Raw genomic sequence first — 19,369 nt, forward strand, 5'->3', positions numbered from 1 at the left:
AATAAAGCGGGAGAGATACAGAGAAGGCTAGGAGAACCATCAGACTACAATACAAGCCTGACACTGAGTGAAAGAAGTAGGGAAGGAAGGTTGATGGGAGTATTATAGACCACTGAGCAGTCAAATAAAAGTTTGGCAAGGTCACTGGGGTGTCCAAAATTGGACTTTGAAAGAGTCCATGATCTTTAAGAATGGTCCTGTCTTCTCCAGTCACTGGCTGGGGGCAGCCATGGGAAGCAAGTACTCAGTGGAAATGTGGTGATAAACTTCAGAATGCAGTAGTGGGGCCATTGTCAAGTAAGATCCCTGTTTTTAGATGTCAGCAAGGCACTCCGTCATGGCCGCCATAATCATGAACAAGAAAATTAATTGTATTTCCCAATTATTCCTTTTGGACTCAAAGGATTCAACTGTATGGAAGTGGAGGAAAAATATATCTTTCGGGAAATTTTGTCTTTTCCTATTAGCTTCTAGTTGGCCATTCGACATACCAGGAAACATTTTTCCCTACTCCTTATATAATTTCAAAGCAAGTGGTTCTTGATTTTTGTTGGGTCACAAGACTGAGAATCTGATGAAAACTATTCATTCTCAAACAAATGCCCATGTTGTCAGACAAATGTGCACAAACACAGAAAATGCATCTATTTAGTGACAGACTTTTTTTACGGGCAGGCACACTCCTTGGTTAAGAACCTTTCTTTGAATTAATTTTCACTGAATCTTAGACTAACAAATAGTTCGGTAAGGGTTATGCTAGGAGGCACAGATATATAGGTATGGAGAAGAAAAGGGCATCATTTCATACTGTTTCACATTTTTTCCTTTATGCAGATGTTGGTGTACTGGAGAGAACTGGCGTTTAACGGGCCCCCAAGGCATAATGTTTGAAATTTAGTAATTTGGCAATATTGAAAGCCTAACATTTATCTAGCATTATGTTAAGAGGTACAACAAAAGTGATAATGAGTATAATAAACCATGATGAATTAACAATCTTATACCATTAGCCATCCATTCTTTTGGCAAACAGTTCTTGAGCATTTACCTTGTTTGAGGCTACCATTCAAGGTATTGAGGCTACACCTGTGAATAAAACCCAATGTCTGTCCTCAGGGAACTCTCATGATAGAGGAGATGGACATGTAAATAAGTAAATTGCAAGAAACATATATAAGGTTGCCTGAGAAGGAAACAAGTGACTCAGTGGAGGGAGAGAATGGGTAAGGCTTTCCAGAAGAGATGATGTTGAACTGAGTTTTGAAGGATGGATATAGCAACTTACAAAATAGTGTAGGGCTTACAGAGAAGCCCTACACTATGTGCAAATGCATGGGGACTTGAAGCAATTTAAGGCTGTAAGAGCATAAAATGGAAATCAGATTACAAATTGTCTATGTATAGGAATACATGTATAGAAAATATGGGCCAGATTATAAAATATATTTACACATAAATATATGTGTTTGTATGTGTGTTGATGGAATGAAACATTCAAGTGTGCACTACAGAAACTTATAGACTAAGCTGTAATTAACATAGTTTTATATGCGATCAGGGAGGGCTTGTTACCCAGGAGGACCCCCTGCTAACCCAGATGAGGTTCGTACAGATAAGGGAGCCAATGTGTGTAGGTCATGGGGTCCCCTAATCTTGCCATTCTTGTTGTCTACAAATGTTTAATCAATGTTCACTTATTTATACTTTGATTATCATTAGATTACATGTCTGGCCTCATGTCCAGGGCATTGAGCACAAACTTTGGAATAAGACTGTCTGAGTATATCTGTTAGAATCCCAGCAGGAAATAGAGACCCCTACCCCCCACCTCAAAAGGAGTAACCAAAAAGAGGTTTAAGAAGGGATTATTTGTAAAGGATGTAGACCAGGTGAAGGGAAACCAACAGGAGGTGTGAAGCAAAATGCACAGTCTTTCCTACCCAAAGGAATGAAGCATTGAAGAAAGGGAGCATTTCCCGAAGTAGCAAGACCTATGCCTGTGGCTGTAGACAAGACTGCTGGCAATGGGGAACTATACCAGACCTCTCTTCTCCTGCCCCTCCTCCCATCTCCTGCCAGTGCCCCCACTGGCACAACCCAACTGTTACCCAGAGGGCCAGAATGCCCACTGATGCAGTTCATAAGGTGGGCCTCCTGGACACAGCAGGGTAGGGGGTGAAGAGTGGATGAAGAGGACAAAGGAAGTACATGGATTTCAATTCTGGCTCAATCACTAGTTAGTTGTGTGACCTTGGTCATGTTACCTAACTTCTCTATCCTTTGGCTTCCTCATTTGTGAACTAAATGAGAATGATAATAGCACCTACATCATGAAGTTAGTATGAAAATGAAATGAGTAATGCAGTAAAGCACTTAATACAGTGCCTAGTAAATAGAAAGTGCTAACAATTTGTTTTATGTCAAGAACTTTAGTTCTTTTTTTAATTTTAATTTTCTACTTACAGTTGTCTTTCAATATTATATTAGTTTCAGGTGTACAGCCTAGTGGTAAGAAATTTATATAATTTACAAAGTGATTCCCCCCAATTAGTCTGGTAGCCATCTGGCACTATACATAGTTATTACAATATTATTGACTATATTCCCTATGCTCTACTTTACATTCCCATGACTATTTTGTTACTATCAATTTGTACTTGTTAATCCCTTCACCTTTTTCACCCTGTCCCCCAAACCCTCCCATGTGGAAACCATCAGTTTGTTCTCTATATCCATGAGTTTGTTTCTGTTTTCTTTGTTCATTTATTTTGTTCTTTAGATTCCACACATAAGTGAGATCATATGGTATTTGTCTTTCTCAGTCTGACTTATTTTACTTAGCATAATACCCTCTAGATCCATCCATGTTGTTGCAAATGCTAAAATTTCTTTCTTTTTAATGGCCAAATAATATTCCATTGTATATATGAACCACTTCTTCTTTATCCAATCATCTATTGATGGGCACTTAGGTTGCTTCCATATCTTGGCTGTTGTAAATAATGCTGCAACGAACATAGGGATACATAACTTTTTGAGTTAGTGTTTTGGATTATTTTTGGATAAATACCCAGAAGTGGAATTCCTGTGTCATAAAGTAGTTCTGTTTTCAATTTTTTGAGAAACTTCCAAACTGTTTACCAAAATGACTGCAGCAATTTTCAATCCCACCAACAGTGCACAAGGGTTCCCTTTTTCCACATCCTCACCAATACTTGTCACTTGCTGATTCATTGATGACAGCCATTCTGAGAGAAGAGAGCCCAGAAATAAACCTATACCGTCAATTAATCTGTGACAAAGGAGGCAAGAACATGCAGTGGGGTAAAGACACTCTATTCAATAGATGGTATTGGGAAAACTGGTCAGATACAAGCAAAAAAAAAAAAAAAAAAAAGAAAAAAGACCACCTTCTTAGATAATATACAAGAATAAGCTCAAAATAGATTAAAGACTTAAATGTAAGACCCAAAACCATAAAACTCCTAGAATAAAACACAGGCAATAAACTCTCTGACATTGCTCTTAGTGATACTTTTTCTGATATATCTCCTCAGCCAAGGGAAACAAAAGAAAAAATAAGCAAATGGGACTGCATCAAACTAAAAAGTTTTTTTTTTAATTTATTTTTTAAATTTATTGGGGTGACAATTGTTAGTAAAATTACATAGATTTCAGGTGCACAATTCTGTATTACATCATCTATAAATCTCATTGTGTGTTCACCACCCAGAGTCAATTCTCCTTCCATCACCATATATTTGATCCCCCTTACCCTCATCTCCCACCTCCCACCCCCCTTACCCTCTGGTAACCACTAAACTAAAAAGTTTTTGCACAGCAAAGGAAACCATTGACAAAACAAAAAGACAACTTATTGAATGGGAGAAGCTATTAACAAATGATATATCCAATAAGGGGTTAACATAAAAATGTGTAAAGAACTCGTACAACTCAACAACAAAAAAACAAACAATCCAATTAAAAAATGGGCAGAGGACCTGAATAGATATTTCTCCATAAGAACATACAGATGGCCAATAAACATATGAAAAGATGTTCAACGTCACTAATCATCAGAGAAATGAACAACGATGAGATGTCACCTCACAGAACCCAGATTCTTAATCTTTATGCTATAGTATGCCACAGTTATTAGAGCAATAGCGACCCCAAGAGAGAACCTGTTGTTTCTTGTTATGGATGTTTCCTCAGGCACACCATTCCTACCCATACTCTATGCTCATCATGGACCTAGATTAAACCTGCTGTCTCTGACTAGGTCTTTGAATTGTCAAACCCACTCCTCAAAGCCTGTGTCATTTCCCCAGGGTTCCATGAGCCATCTCTGCCTCTCTCTTGCCTCTAGCAGGCTGGACAGTCAGGCCCTTTGAAGGGAACTAATTGTACCACTTCCTCCCTCACTTAGAGGGGAGGGAGCAGACACCCCAAACCTTCCCACAATAGGGAGCACAGGAGATGTAGGACATTAAGTTCTGGGATGCTCAGGAAAGGCTTTCAGGGAGGAAAGTTTTGCACTGGGATTTGAAGACAACATGTTTCACTAGTTAGAAAAAAGAGACTGCTTCACAGAAAAGGAACATTCTTGCTCAGGAACAAACCTTACTCAGGAGGGAGTAGGTTTGGGAATCCCAGGGGAACTTCATTCAGGACTTTCTTTAGCTTCCCTGTGGTGACCTGATTGTGGGTGCAGGTGGGGAGCAGAGACTCCTGTTTCCACATAAGTTACATGTCAATAGTATAATTGGGACTATGGCTGTCACTTTACTTGACAATTTTTGTCTTGCAGGTTTCTGATTTTAGTGCATAATTTTTCATTGAGAATTTTTATGACATGACTTTGATTTTCAGATTTCAAGACCCTCTGTCATGTGCAGATCAATGTTATTGATATCAATGATCAGATCCCCATCTTTGAAAAACCAGATGTGAGTAATTTTCACCTGTTTTTTGTTTGTTTTGTTTTTTTCATTTTGTTCATATTATTTGACCCCTACTTCTGGAGAGTAGTTAGGAAAAAAGCCAAACTTTACAGGTGGCCTTTGTCAATCCACTGGTAACAAACACAGACACTTTCTCCAGTAGAAATCTTCAGGGAACAATAACATTCACTGTTATAGTATCTGGGAACATCTGTTTATAAGGTTCTGCCCATGGCTCATTTGTTCCAAGGGCTGCTTGAAAGCTCAACCACAATCTTTGTCAAATTGAAAAGAGTTGAACGGCTAGTTTCAATTTGTCATTACATATTTTGTGTGTAATAGGTTAATAAATAGATTACTGCTAGTTCTCCAACAAGCATTTTTAGTAAAAAATTTAATATTTGGAATATTGGCAATCTAAACTTATTTTGTAATAACTGGGTTAAGAGAAAAGGAGAAGAAAAAACTAATCTCTGACTCTCAAGACATTTGTAAGAATTAGAAATATTGGGCAGAAAAAGCAGGAGCAAAAAGATCAGTTGAGGACATGAAAAAGAATGTTTACTTGTTGTTGATGTGGTCTTTAAACTTGGGGGTAGTTTTATCATTGCTCCCTTTAGAAGGGATGTCTCCATTTATTTATTCTGGAGCAGAGAGAAGCCCATTTGACTAGATTGTTATGTCTTAGTTGAAGTCAGTTATGAGGCAGCCCAGAGCCCCGTGATGATGTTCATAAATCACAAAAAAGACACAGTTGTGACAAAGAAGGGGAATCAATTTATGAGAGGGTTCAGAGCAGTAAGAAGTGAGTGACTGAATGTAACTTATGTAACAGGCGCTGAGGCTAAGCAAGCATGGGATATAGTCATTTTCTTCTCAGCCTCCATGATCCCTTCCTTGTGTTGTGATTTCCTGCACTAGATCTCAACAGTAGTTTTAGATTGAGGATGAAAATCCTGCTCTGAAGTCTCAGAGCTTGGAAATGCAAACTGGGCTCTACAGAGTGAGTCTGCTGCTTCACTGCTGTGGTCTTCTCCTGGACCCTACCTATTTCCATCTATACAATCATGATGCCCAGAGAGATGATCTGGGGGCTTTTCATTGGAGGAGTGGGAGATAGCCTAGGCCAGTGATTAAGAGTACAGGCTCTGGAATTGGACAAACATGGTTTTGAATCCCAATTCGGTGTGGTCTTGGGTGGGTTTTACCTCTTCAATCCTTTGCTTCTCTATCAAATGGAGATGATAATATAGCTACTCAATAGGCTTGTTGCTTATCTTTATGGAGTACTTACTATTGGCCAGGCATTCTGGGTCTTTACATGCTTTATTTCTCAATCTCCACAGCATATATGAAGTAGTTCTATTTTTGTTATCTCCATTAGACAGATGATGAAACTGAGACTTAAAGATGTTAGGTAACTTGCTTCAAGTTATCTAGCTAATAAGTGGCAAGCCTAGGATTCATACCCAGGCCATTTGACTCCAACGTTCAGGCTCTTAGCTACTACTCCTTGGTTGATTATGGATTAATTAAAATAATATATGTAAAGTACCTGTCACATTATAAGTACTCAATACATAGTATTTATTTATATAATCACTAGTATAATAATTACAGTTAAATGTATTGGATGTCAGAGGGTTAATCTGTTTTAGAATTTTACCAGTAGATCTCTGAGACGTATTTCTTGGTTCAATAGACATCAGTTTATGAGTAGGACTGATGTCAAAATCAACAGCTACCTATTCATCAATAGGAAAAACATGCTTGGTAAGTATTGATGCAATATATGACTTGTGCCCATTCTGAAACCAGAGACATGTTAGCGTTTTGGCAATTATGCTTGATGACAATGAACATTTTCATCATTTCCTTCCTTTGCTTCCTTCTTAGTATGGAAACCTAACTCTCGCTGAAGACACAGCTGTTGGGTCCATCATCTTAGTCATCCAGGCCACCGATGCTGATGAGCCATTTACTGGGAGTTCTAAAATCCTGTATCGTATTACACAGGGAGACAGTGAGGGGCGATTGGGGATTGACACAGACCCCCAAAACAACACTGGATATGTCATGATTAAAAAGGTAAATAGCACTTTTTTTAAATATATGTCCCATGCAATATTTGGGACATACTTATACTTAAAAATTTGTTGTTAACCTGAAATTCAAATTTAGCTAGATGTTCTATATTTTTATTTGCTAAATCTGGGTGGGAGGCTGTGCTCAGGGCTTTTCTTGACACTTTGCAAATGTGGGGTGTTAGATGGGATGAGCCCTATGAGCCCTTTACGCTACGGACCCTTTATTCTAATGTGCCAGCCACAGACTCCTCTTTAAAAATGACTGGAAATTAGTAGATATCTTTTTAAGGTTTGGTAGACAAGTTTATGCTTTCATCTCTTCTTCCATACCCATTCCTTACTTTCATCTTTTATGGTATTGCTAAGCCCACTGGCTCTTACTTTGTCCCTCCCTCTAGAAGGACTAGGCAGACTGGAGCCAAAATCTTGATTACCATAGTACCTGCTTCTTTGTGCAGGATCTTCCTATCCCTCCCTAATCTACTCCCATACATGTACATCTAATTTTTGACCTTTTTCTCTGTGGCTGCCTCATCTATGATTCAAAGGATGTAGCTGGTTTACCAGGTGACTCAATAGGAAGCAACATTCAATGTCATTCAATGTATTTAGAATTAAAATGAGTCACAGTACAGCAAAAGAGACTTGGCAAACATAGTTGAATGCTGAAGGTTTGTAGTGTGCATGGAAGCTGCAGAAAGAAAAAAAAAAGGCTCTGGAGGAAAGTTTTGAAACAGAATAAAGGAAAGCTGAAGCAGATGCTTTTGAGGACAAAACAGAATAATTTTACAGGAAATGGATAGACTGACCAGGAGAAGAATGCTAGTGGTGAAGCAAGCCCTAGGGCAGTGTCAAAATTCTGATCTCATTATTACCATATACTCTGCCTCTGACAAAGGGCCTCACTGGATTTTATCAGTGAGGTTTGTGTGTGGACCAACTCAAACCATTAGCATTCTGTGTCAGTGTGATGTTTGGAATAGGTGCTGTTACAAATTCACCTTCCGTTCATGTGGTCTACATGGAGAAAAAGAACTGCAGAAGGACAGGGTAAGGGAAAGGGCATTTTTCAGAGTTTGCAGTGGGTGTTCCAGGCAGCATATCTCCCATCCTCCTCCAGGACCAGAGCTCTTTAGAAATCTATGAGAAGATGGATGGAGACCTATGCATCTCAGTACAAATGATTCCACGTCAGCATTTTTTTCATGGTGGCTTGTTGTGAACGAACTTAATTTGACCATTTATGGCTAATGGGCACCGTTAGGGAGGTGTTGGTAACCCTGATGATTTAGTGGTATGTGAGAGCTGCAAGTATCCTCCCATACAACCTTGAGAAGGTATGTTACAATAGAGCAGGCCTCTGACTAAAATCTGTCATATCCTTATTTTGTTTATGGTTGTTTTCCAAGTGTCTGGAATACTGTCTGACACATAGTAGAGGTTTAATAAATATTGGTTGACTAAATAAATAATTGAATTCTCTCCCATATACAATAGTTAACAAGCAGGCACAAAAATGATCATCCAACTTTGCTTTAGGCCTGTGAAGTTCCAGCTTTCTATCCCTTAGCATTGTGATAATAGCTCTCTAGCGAGAGGATTGTCTGACGATCCACAGAAAGGTGATCCTGGACTGAAGAAAACTGGAGTCCTGGAAGGGAATAAGCTGCTGGGCTAGCTAGATGCTTACACTCTTGTCCATGTGATGACTGAAAGACATACTGTATATTTAACCAAACTACATGTCTTGAATACCACTAATGTGACGAAATTTCTTTGTGAGATCACTTTGCCAATTAACAAACTTTCTAGTGCTGCTTGAGACAGTGCTAGCTCAAGGCCTGTAGTAACTGCTTCTGGAGTACAGATCTCTGTTTAGAGTCTTTCAGATGCTAAGCAACAATCACCCCTGAGGTGTAGATTCTTCATTAGGATACACCAAATATTAGCCAACTGCCCCTAGGATGTATATGATGTATATGTATTTACTGTGCATGTATATATATTTGTATTGTTTTTGGTGTTTTAAAGAGATTAAACTCTATAATGTGGTTTCTTGTGTATGACTTAGACTTACCTAATTCTCGGTCCATTAAGCTCTCAGGAGCTCTCATGGTTCTTCTGAACCATGTTAATCATTTTTAAGTGTTTAAACTAAGGCTTTAAAAAAAATATTGTGGTAAAAAACGTTGTATGAAATATACGTTCTTAAATGTTATAGTGTACAGTTAACTATATGAGTGTTGTTGTACAGCAGATCTCTAGAACTCTTCCATCTTGCATGAATAAAACTCTATGTCCTTTGAACAAGCAACTGCCCATTTCCCCCCACCTCCAGCTCCTGGCAACCACCATTCTACTTTCCACTTCTATATGTTTGACTGCTCTAGTTACCTAATATAAGTGGAGTCACACAATATTTATCTTTCTATGACTAGCTTATTTCACTTAGCATAATGTCCTCAAGGTTTTTCCATGTTGTAGCATATGACAAGATTTCCTTAATTTTTTTAAGGCTGCAAAGTTTTCCATTGTCTGTATATTTAGCCTTTACTTTATTTCTGTTTTTTTTTTTTTAAATTTTATTAGTTTCAGGTGCACAAGACAAAGCAATACTTAGACGTTTATCATTTATATCCCTCATACTGTGTGAACCCCCCTCCCCCATCCACTATCACTCTGACATCGCACAGAGCAATTACATTTCCACTGTCTCTATTCCTAATGCTGTACTCCGCTTCCTGTAACCATATACATACATATATATATATATATATATATATATATATATATATATATATATATATATATAAAATTATAGTTGGCATTCATTATTGTTCAGCTTCAGGTGTACAGTGCAGAGATCAGGCATCTACATCATCCCTGAGGTGGTCTCCCAAATGGGACACGTGTCCATCGGATACCCTACAAAATCTTTACATTATTGATTACGTTCCCCAAATTAATTTTCAAAACCGCGTGGCCATCTTGTGGTTAACGACTATTTTCTAAACCCCTCACCTTCCCCCTTATCCCCACCCCCCGTCCATCTGGCAACCCTCAGTTTTTCCTCTATGTCTCCAAAACAGTTTCTTATTAGTTCACTCACTTATTCTTTGCTTTAGATTCTGCATATAAGTGAGATCATATGGTATTTGTCTTTCTCTGTCTGACTTATTTCACTTAACATAATGTTCTCTAGGTCCATCCATGATGTTGCAAATGGTAAGATTTCTTTCTTCTTTATGGCTGCGTAATACTCCATTGTATAAATGTACCACAGTTTCTTAACCCAGTTACTTACTGATGGGCATTTCAGTTGTTTCCATGTCTTGGCTATTGTGCATAGTGCTGCAATAAACATAGGAGTGCATAAAGATTTTTGAATTGGAGTTTTGGATTTCTCCGGATAGATACCTACGAGTGGGATTGCTGGATCATAAGGTAGTTCTATTTTCAGATTTTTGAGATACCTCCATACTGTTTTCCATAGTGGCTGCACCAATCTGCATTCCCACCAACAGTGCACAAGCGTTCCCTTTTCTCCACATCGGCGCCAGCATTTGTTGTTTGTTGATTTATTGATGACAGCCTTTTTGACTGGGGTGAGGAGGTATCTCATTGTGGTTTTTATTTGCATTTCTCTGATGGTTAGCGAGGTTGAGTATTTCTTCATATGTCTGTTTGCCATCTGTATGTCCTTTTTAGAAAAATGTCTCTTCATGTCCTCTGCCCATTTTTTAATTGGGTTGTTTGCTTTTTTTGGAGTTGAGTTGAGTGAGTTTTTTATAAATTTGTGATATTAACCCCTTATCAGATATATCATTGGCAAATATCTTTTCCCATTCAGTAGGATCCCTTTTTGTTTTATTGATGGTTTCCTTTGCTGTGAAAAAACTTTTTAGTTTGATGTAATCCCACATGTTTATTTTTTCTCTTACTTCCCTCATGCGAGGGGATATATCAGTAAAAATCTTACTCCGGGTAATGTCTGTGAAGTTTCTTCCTATATTTTCTTCTAGGAATTTTATGGTTTCAGATCTTACATTTAAGTCTTTAAGCCATTTTGAATTTATTTTTGTATATGGTGTAAGGAGGTGGTCCAGCTTCATTTTTTTGCATGTGTCTGTCCAGGTTTCCCAGCACCATTTATTGAATAGACTGTCTTTACCCCACTAAACATTCTTGCTTCCATTGTTGTAGATTAAATGGCTATATAGGCATGGATTTATTTCTGGGTTCTCTATTCTGTTCCATTGATCTATGGGTCTGTTTTTATGCCAGTACAAGCTGTTTTGATTACTGTAGCCTTGTAGTATAATTTGATGTCAGGTATTGTTATACCTCCCACTTTGTTCTTATTTCTCAAGATTGCTGAGGCTATCCGGGGTCTTTTATGGTCCCATATAAATTTTAGGATTATATGTTCTATTTCTGTGAAAAACGTCGTTGGTAGTTTGATAGGAATTGTGTTGAATATGTATATTGCCTTAGGCAGTATGGACATTTTAACTATATTAATTCTTCCTATCCATGAACATGGTATGTGTTTCCATCTATTTGTATCTTCTTTCATTTCTTTCTTCAGTGTCTTATAATTTTCTGAGTACAGATCTTTTACTTCTTTGGTTAAATTTATTCCCAGGTATTTTATAGTCTTTGGAGCAATTGTAAATGGGATTGCTTTTTTAATTTCTCCTTCTGATGTTTTATTATTGGTATATACAAATGCAACTGATTTCTGAATATTAATTTTGTATCCTGCTACTTTACTAAATTCATCTATCAGCTCTAATAGTTTCTTGGTGGAGTCTTTAGGGTTCTCTATATATAGTATCATATAATCTGCATATAATGACAATTTTACTTCCTCTTTACCGATTTGGATGGCTTTTATTTCTTTTTCTTGTCTGATTGCTGTGGCTAGAACTTCCAGCACTATGTTGAATAGAAGTGGAGGAAGTGGGCAACCTTGCCTTGTTCTTGATCTTAAGGGGAATGGTTTTAGCTTTTCCCCATTGAATATGATGTTAGCTGTGGGTTTATCATATATGGCCTTTATTATGTTGAGGTATGATCCCTCTATTCCCACTTTCTTAAGGGTTTTTATCATAAATGGCTGCTGGATTTTATCAAACGCCTTTTCTGCATCTATTGATATGATCATGTGATTTTTATTTTTCATTTTATTAATGTGGTGTATCATCCCTTGCATACCAGGGATGAATCCCACTTGATCATGGTGTATGATCTTTTTAGTGTATTGCTGACTTCTGTTCGCTAATATTTTTTTGAGGATTTTTGCATCTATGTTCATTAGCGATATCGGCCTGTAGTTTTCTTTTTTTGTGGTGTCTTTGTCTGATTTTGGGATCAGGGTGATAGTGGCTTGGTGAAAAATGTTTGGGAGTCTTCCCTCCTTCTGGATGTTTTGGAAGAGCTTGAGGAGAATAGGTGATAATTCTTTTTTGAACATTTTGTAAAATTCACCTGTAAAGCCATCTGGTCCAGGGCTTTGGTTTGTTGGGAGATTGTTGATTACTGATTCAATTTCCCTGGTGGTAATCAGTCTATTTAGCTTTTCTGTTTCTTCTTGAGTTAGCCTTGGAAGGTTGTACACCTCTAGAAAATTGTCCATTTCTTCCAGATTGTCAAATATGTTGGCATATGGTTGCTCATAAAAATTTCTTAAAATTTTTTGTATTTCTGTGATGTCTGTTGTCACTTCTCCTCTTTCATTTCTGATTTTATTAATTTTGGTCCTCTCTCTCTTTTTTTTTAATGAGTCTGGCTAAAGTTTTGTCAATTTTGTTCATCTTCTCTAAGAATCAACTCTTGGATTCATTGATCTTTTGTATTGTTTTTCTGGTTTCTATTTCATTTATTTCTACTCTGATCTTTATGATCTCCTTCCTTGTACTCCCTTTGGGCGTATTTTGTTTTTCTTTTTCCAGATCACTTAAGTGTGAAGATAAACTGTTGATTAGTGATTTTTCTTGTTTCTTTAGATAGGCCTGCAATGCTATGAACTTCCTTCTTAGGATTGCTTTCGTGGCATCCCATAGATTTTGGGTCATCGTGTTTTCCTTTTCGTTTGTCTCGAGATGTCTTTTGATTTCTTCCTTGATCTCCTGCTTGACCCATTCATTATTTAGTAACATGTTATTCAGCCTCCATGGATTTGTGTGTCTTCCAGTTTTTTCCTGTAGTTCATTTCTAATTTCATAGCACTGTGGTCAGAGAAGACAATTGGTATGATTTCAATTTTCTTAAATGTATCAAGATTTGTTTTGTGGCCTAACATACAGTCTTTCTTGGAAAATGTTCCATGTGCGCTTGAGAAGAACCTGTATTCTGCAGCATTGGGGTGTAATGCTCTGAAAATATCAATTAAATCCAAGTGGTCTAATGTATCATTTAAGGCTGTTTTTTCCATATTGATTTTCTGTCTGGAAGACCTATCCCTTGTTGTCAGAGGTGTATTGAAGTCCCCTACTATGATAGTGTTACTGTTGATCTCTGTCTTTATGTCAGTCAATATCTGTTTTATATATTTAGGTGCTCCTATGTTGGGTGCATAGATGTTTACTAAGGTTATGTCCTCTTGTCGGATCGATCCCTTTATTATTATATAGTGCCCATCTTTGTCTTTTAATATGTTCTTCATTTTAAAGTCTATTTTGTCAGATATAAGTATTGCAACTCCAGCTTTTTTCTCATTTCCATTTGCATGAAATACCTCACTCCAACCCTTCACTTTCAGCCTGTGTGTGTCTTTTGATGTGAGGTGAGTCTCTTGTATACAGCATATACAAGGGTCTTGCTTTCTTATCCACTCAGCCACCCTATGTCTCTTGATTGGAGCATTTAATCCATTTACATTTAAAGTGATTATTGATAGGTACATAGTTATTGCCATTTTTAAATTTGTAGTTAGATTGTTTTCATCTTTCTTCTATTTACAGAAGTCCTTTTAGTATTTCTTGCAATGCTGGCTTGGTGGTAATAAATTCCTTTAGCTTATTCTTTTCTGGGAAGCTCTTTATCTCTCCATCAACTTTAAATGATAGCCTTGCTGGATAAAGCAATCTAGGTTGTAGGCCTTTGTTTTCCATCACTTTGAGTATCTCCTGCCACTCCCTCCTGGCCTTCAATGTTTCTGCAGAAAAGTCATTTGATAGTCTTATGGGAGTTCCCTTGTATGTAACCCTTTGTCTTTCTCTTGCTGCTTTTAGGATTGTCTCTTTGTCTTTAACCTTTGCCATTTTAACTATAATGTATCTTGGTGTGGACCTGTTTGGGTTTATCCTGGTTGGAACTCTCTGCACTTCTTGGGCTTGTATGTTGTTTTCCTTCGTCAGGTTAGGGAAGTTTTCTGACATTATTACTTCAAATACTTTCTCAATCCCTTGCTTCCTCTCTTCACCTTCTGGTATTCCTATGATGCACATGTTGTTGCACTTGATGTCATCCCATAGTTCTCTTAAACCATCTTCATTGTTTTTTATTCTTTTTACTCTCTGTTGTTCTGTTTGGGTGATCTCTGCTAACTTGTCTTCTAAGTCGCTGATTCGATCCTCTACTTCATCTAACCTGCTGTTAGTTCCTTCAAGTGAGTTCTTTATTTCGGTAATTGTGTTCTTTAGTTCTAACTGGTTGTTCATTATGATTTCTACATCCTTCTTGATGTCCTCTCTAAGCGCCTTAAACAGTCTTATCATCAGTGTTCTGAACTCTGTCTCTGATAGGTGGTTACCTCTGTTTCATTTTGTTCCATTTCTGAAGGTTTCTTCTGTTCTTTTATTTGGGACATGTTTCTTTCTTTCCCCATTCTGGCTGACTCTCTGTGTTTGCTTCGATGTATTAGGTAGATCCCCTAGAGTTCTTAGTTCTTGCTGATTTATCTTATGTAGTGTGTGTCCTTTATATTTGACTTGCACTACTTCCTTCTTCTCCTCTGCGTGTGCTCCAAAGGTGACTCTTGTGTTGTGTATATCGTCCTGTTAAAGAAGATCTTTAATTGCTTTTCGCTTGTGAGTAGGTGGGGTTAACTCCTAGGCTGACTAGTTGTGAGGCTTGGCTCTGCCCACTGCAGAGTGTTCTGCTGCATGAGGATAGACCGCTTAAATGTGGTTTTGGCCTCTCTGGGCTCTTGTGACTGTAAGGAATTCCCTCTGGGTTTGTCACTTATAGGTCAAACCCGGTAATACTGTGGTTTGGTCTGGAGTTGGCCTCTGGGTATGTTGAATCTTGTGCCTCCTTAGCTGGTCCTGGTAGGGCAATTTCAGAACAAAGCAAATCACCAAGCACAACAACAACAACAGCAAAGAAAAAATCAAATACATTCACATGTGAAAACGACCGACAACCCCACTCAACACAGGCAAAGATATCAGAGATATAAAGACAAAACAAAACAAAACAGAAAGCAGCACCAGTCTTGGCTTAAGGCCACCAAGTAATCTCCAGGTTGTCCTCTGCTGTACCAAAGAGTCCCCTGCGTATTGTGCAGGCAGAGCCAGTCACCTGGTGCCCAGAGTGACTTTGGGACTGCCGATTTAGATGCGTGGGGCTGAGGGGTCTGGATGGTAGTTTTTACAAAGCCAGTGCAGTTTCTGCCCTTGCCTGCACATATGCACACTGAGAGTAGCACCACTAGCCCTGTGTCCAGTTCTCCTGAGTCTTAGGGCACTTCTTCCGTGTGTGTGTGTGTGTGTGTGTGTGTGTGTGTGTGTGTGTGGCGGGCGGGAGATTTCTGAGCTGCTGAAAGCTGGGAGCTGCATCTGCGGCAGGCCAGAAAGGGTGGGGGCTGGGTATGGAGGGGTCTTCTTTTTCTCAGCCCAGCTGTGTCACATTCTTCCCGCAGGCCAGTAAAGATGGTGACTGGGGGTGGAGGAGTCCTCTCTCTCTCCTAGCCCAGCAAAAACCACACTCCTCCCAGCCTCCTCCCTGGGCCAGAGCCATCTTCCAGTCTTCCCAGAGCCCGAGCACCAAGGCTCCTCTGCAATCTGACACCACTCCTCAGTTCAGGGTCCAGTTCAAGTCTCTGGAAGGGCGGGGGTAGGATTGGAAGAGTTGGGGAAGGGCCCAGGTATTGAGTTTGTGTCCTGTGTCCGGCCTAGGCCTTAACTGGAGGTATCAGTTGAGGTTATTGCCTCAAATGCTGGATATGCTGCCCCCTCTGTGAGAGAGATCAGCTGTGGGACGCAGGGAAAGAGCCCACCTCCTGGCTTTTGTGTTCTCTGTTCCATCCTGGGATCTCCTGCGTCTCTGCAGCTGCGGATGTTGGCTGGGTTTCCACCACCGCAGATGTGGGCCACGTCCCCACAGCCACAGGTGTGAACCGCATTTCCTCAGCCACAGATGCGGACCGTGTTTCCACCTCTGCTCTAACATTTTCTTTATTCATCTGTCAGTGGGCATTTTGAGTGTGTCCATTTCTTGCCTATTGTGAATAATGCTGCAATGCACATGAGAGTAAAATTATACCGTTTTCAGTTCTTTTTGATAAATATCCAGAAGTGGTATTGCTGGATTGTAGAGTAATTCTAGTTTTAAGTTTTTGAGAAAACTCCATGCTGTTTTCCATAGCTATTGCACCATTTTACCTTCCCACCAACAGTGCACAAGGGTTCCAATTTCTCCGTATCCTCACCAACACTTGTTATTTTCTTTCTTTCTTTCTTTCTTTCTTTCTTTCTTTCTTTCTTTCTTTCTTTCTTTCTTTTTTTCTTTCTTTCTTTTTTAAATTGAAGTTTATTGGGGGTGACAATTGTTAGTAAAGTTACATAGGTTTCAGGTGTACATTTCTGTAATACATCATCTATATATCACATTGTGTGTTCACCACCCAGAGTCAGTTCTCCTTCCATCACCCTATATTTGATCCCTTCTACCCTCATTTACTACCCCTCTCCCCCCTTACCTTCTGGTAACCACTAAACTATTGTCTGTGTCTATAAGTTTTTATTTCTTCATTTGTTTGTCTTGTTCCTTTATTGTTTTCAGTTTTATGTACCATATATCAGTGAAGAAATCATATGGTTCTCAACTTTTTCAGTCTGACTTATTTTCTTTTCTTTTTTGTTGTTGTTGTTTTTTAAATTTATAATGTCCATTTTAACAGGTGTGGTTTTGTTTTGCATTTCCCTGATGATTAGTGATGTTGAACATCTTTTAATGTACCTGTAGCCTAGTTGTATATATGCTTTGGAAAATAGTCTATGCAAGTGTTTTGTCCTTTTTTAAATTAGGTTATTTGTTTTTTGCCATTAAATTGTAGGAGTTTCTTATATATTTTGCATATTAACCCCTTATCAGACATATGGTTTGCAAATAGTTTTTCCCATTCAGTTGGTTGCCTTTTCACATTGCTGATTCTTTCCTTTGTTGTGCAGAAGCTTTTCAGTTTGATATAGTCTCACTGGTGTATTTTTGCTTTTGTTGCCTGTGCCTTTGGGCTCACAACTAGGAACTAAGTCTCTTAATCACAATTCTATCAGCAACTGTTCATCTGAATTACAAATGTGCTAATTGTAGGTAATATTCACTGAGAAACCCATACCCCACAACTATAGCCTATTTCATTTTATGAAGCACTTCTGTATACTCTTTCCTTTGCTTTTCACACTGATTCTGGGGGAGGCAGGAATAAGTCCCACTGTACAGATGAGGTTCAGGCCCACAGCAAGATATAGTCAGGTCTACCAGTGATGGCCGAGCTGAAAACTTGACCCAAGGCTCTGGCTTCTCTCAGGAAATAATTTCTTGAAGCCTGGTGTTGGCCTTACTAGTTCTGTAACCTTGACCGCATGAAGTAACCCCTCAGGCCTAAGGTTTCTGATCTGTAAAAAATGAGTGAAATTGTAGCACCTTCTTCATAAGGATCTTAGAGTATTAATTGTGAAAATACATATATCACTCTTAACATAGAATTCAGCAGATAGTAAACTTAAATGTTCAGCATTATCTTAATTCTGCTTAATTAGAACTAATACAGAAGCCAGGATTCTGCCTGTGGAGAGATGTGCTTTCCCCTCTTTTCAAGGAGGCCAAATTTGCTTGATCCAAGAGTTAAACGTTTCCCACCGGTGACTGTTGAGTCAGTTTCCTCCATGGAGGGCCTGGAAATCAGTAATTTTAACAAGAGCCCTGAAAAGGGGAAAAAACACTTGTTTTTCTCCTATACTCTTATACTACTCCCATACTCCACTTCTGACACCAGATGTGCAATTTTTCCACACATGAGACAATTCTCCAACGTCAGCCTGATGTCCAACAACTCAACTCAATTCTGACACTACCTACTTGGAGATAGCATAGACCCCACAGTTTAAAGGCTCAACTCCACAAGAGTGCCCCTACTTCAGAAGTCAATTGAAAATCCCAGGTTGTCACCTATACATCTGACCAACTAGTTATAAAACGGATGTTCCCATGACTCCCTCCTCAGGTTCAATTATTTGCTAGAACACCTCACAGAACTCAGAGAAACACTAATATTTGTTAGCTTATTATACATTACAGTATATGATAAAGGATACAGGTAAATAGCCTGGTAAGGAAATACATAGGGCAAGGCCTGGAATGGTCCTGAGTGCCCATGGAGTTGTGGTGTGCCACTCTTCCAGCACATGTATGTGTCCACCAACCTGGAAGCGCTCTGAACCCTGTACTTGTGGGATTTTTATGGAGGCTTCATCATGTAGACAAAGTTGATCATTAACTCAATCTCTAGCTTCTCTTCCCTGAAGGGGATGGTGGGGTGAGGCTAAAAGTTCCAAGCTTCTAATCATGGCTGGTCTTTCTGGTGATCTAGCCCCCTTCTTGAAACTATCCAGGAGCCCACCAAGAGTTACCTTATTAGAAGAAAATGCAGTACTATTACTCAGGAAATTCCAAGGGATTTAGGAGCTCAGTGTTATGAAATGGGGTCAAAAAGACCAAATATTACAAAAGATGCTCTTAGTGTTCTTATCACTTAGGAAATTACAAGGGTTTTAGGAGCTTCTGTGCCAGGAACTGGAGGTAGAGACCAATATACTTGTTTTCTATGATTTCAAATACGCCAAGTGATGCTTAGGATTAAACAAGCTTTAGAAATGCTGTCTTACTCAGTACTGACTGCCACCCAAAACTCTGACCTGTCATGTGGGGTAGATCATGACACTCTCCAGGCGAAGTGGGGTCAGGAGCAGGAAGGCTATTTCTTTGAGGCCTGCCAGCTCACCAATAACTCTTCTGAGACTTCAGAGTTTTGTTTTAGCTTTAATTTTTTTAATGCAAAGTTTGTCTCTTCTCCATTATGTCTGGTCCTTTTGAATTCTCAGTACATGACCT

General features: G+C 38.8%; 1 protein-coding gene across 4 annotated transcripts in view; it reads left to right on the forward strand.

Annotated features, from left to right (window-relative positions):
• Positions 1-19,369, forward strand: part of CDH17 (cadherin 17) — a 124,380-nt gene that overhangs the window by 63,811 nt on the left and 41,200 nt on the right. For all 4 annotated transcript variants that reach the window (XM_019719225.2, XM_074316428.1, XM_074316429.1 and 1 more), the window contains 2 exons: positions 4,873-4,949; positions 6,840-7,031. In XM_019719225.2, the coding sequence (XP_019574784.2) occupies positions 4,873-4,949; positions 6,840-7,031 (269 nt within the window). The remainder of the gene's footprint in view (positions 1-4,872; positions 4,950-6,839; positions 7,032-19,369) is intronic.

The sequence above is a fragment of the Rhinolophus sinicus genome, linkage group LG12 (genome assembly GCF_036562045.2).
Source record: "Rhinolophus sinicus isolate RSC01 linkage group LG12, ASM3656204v1, whole genome shotgun sequence".
NCBI classification, from domain to species: Eukaryota; Metazoa; Chordata; class Mammalia; order Chiroptera; family Rhinolophidae; genus Rhinolophus; species Rhinolophus sinicus.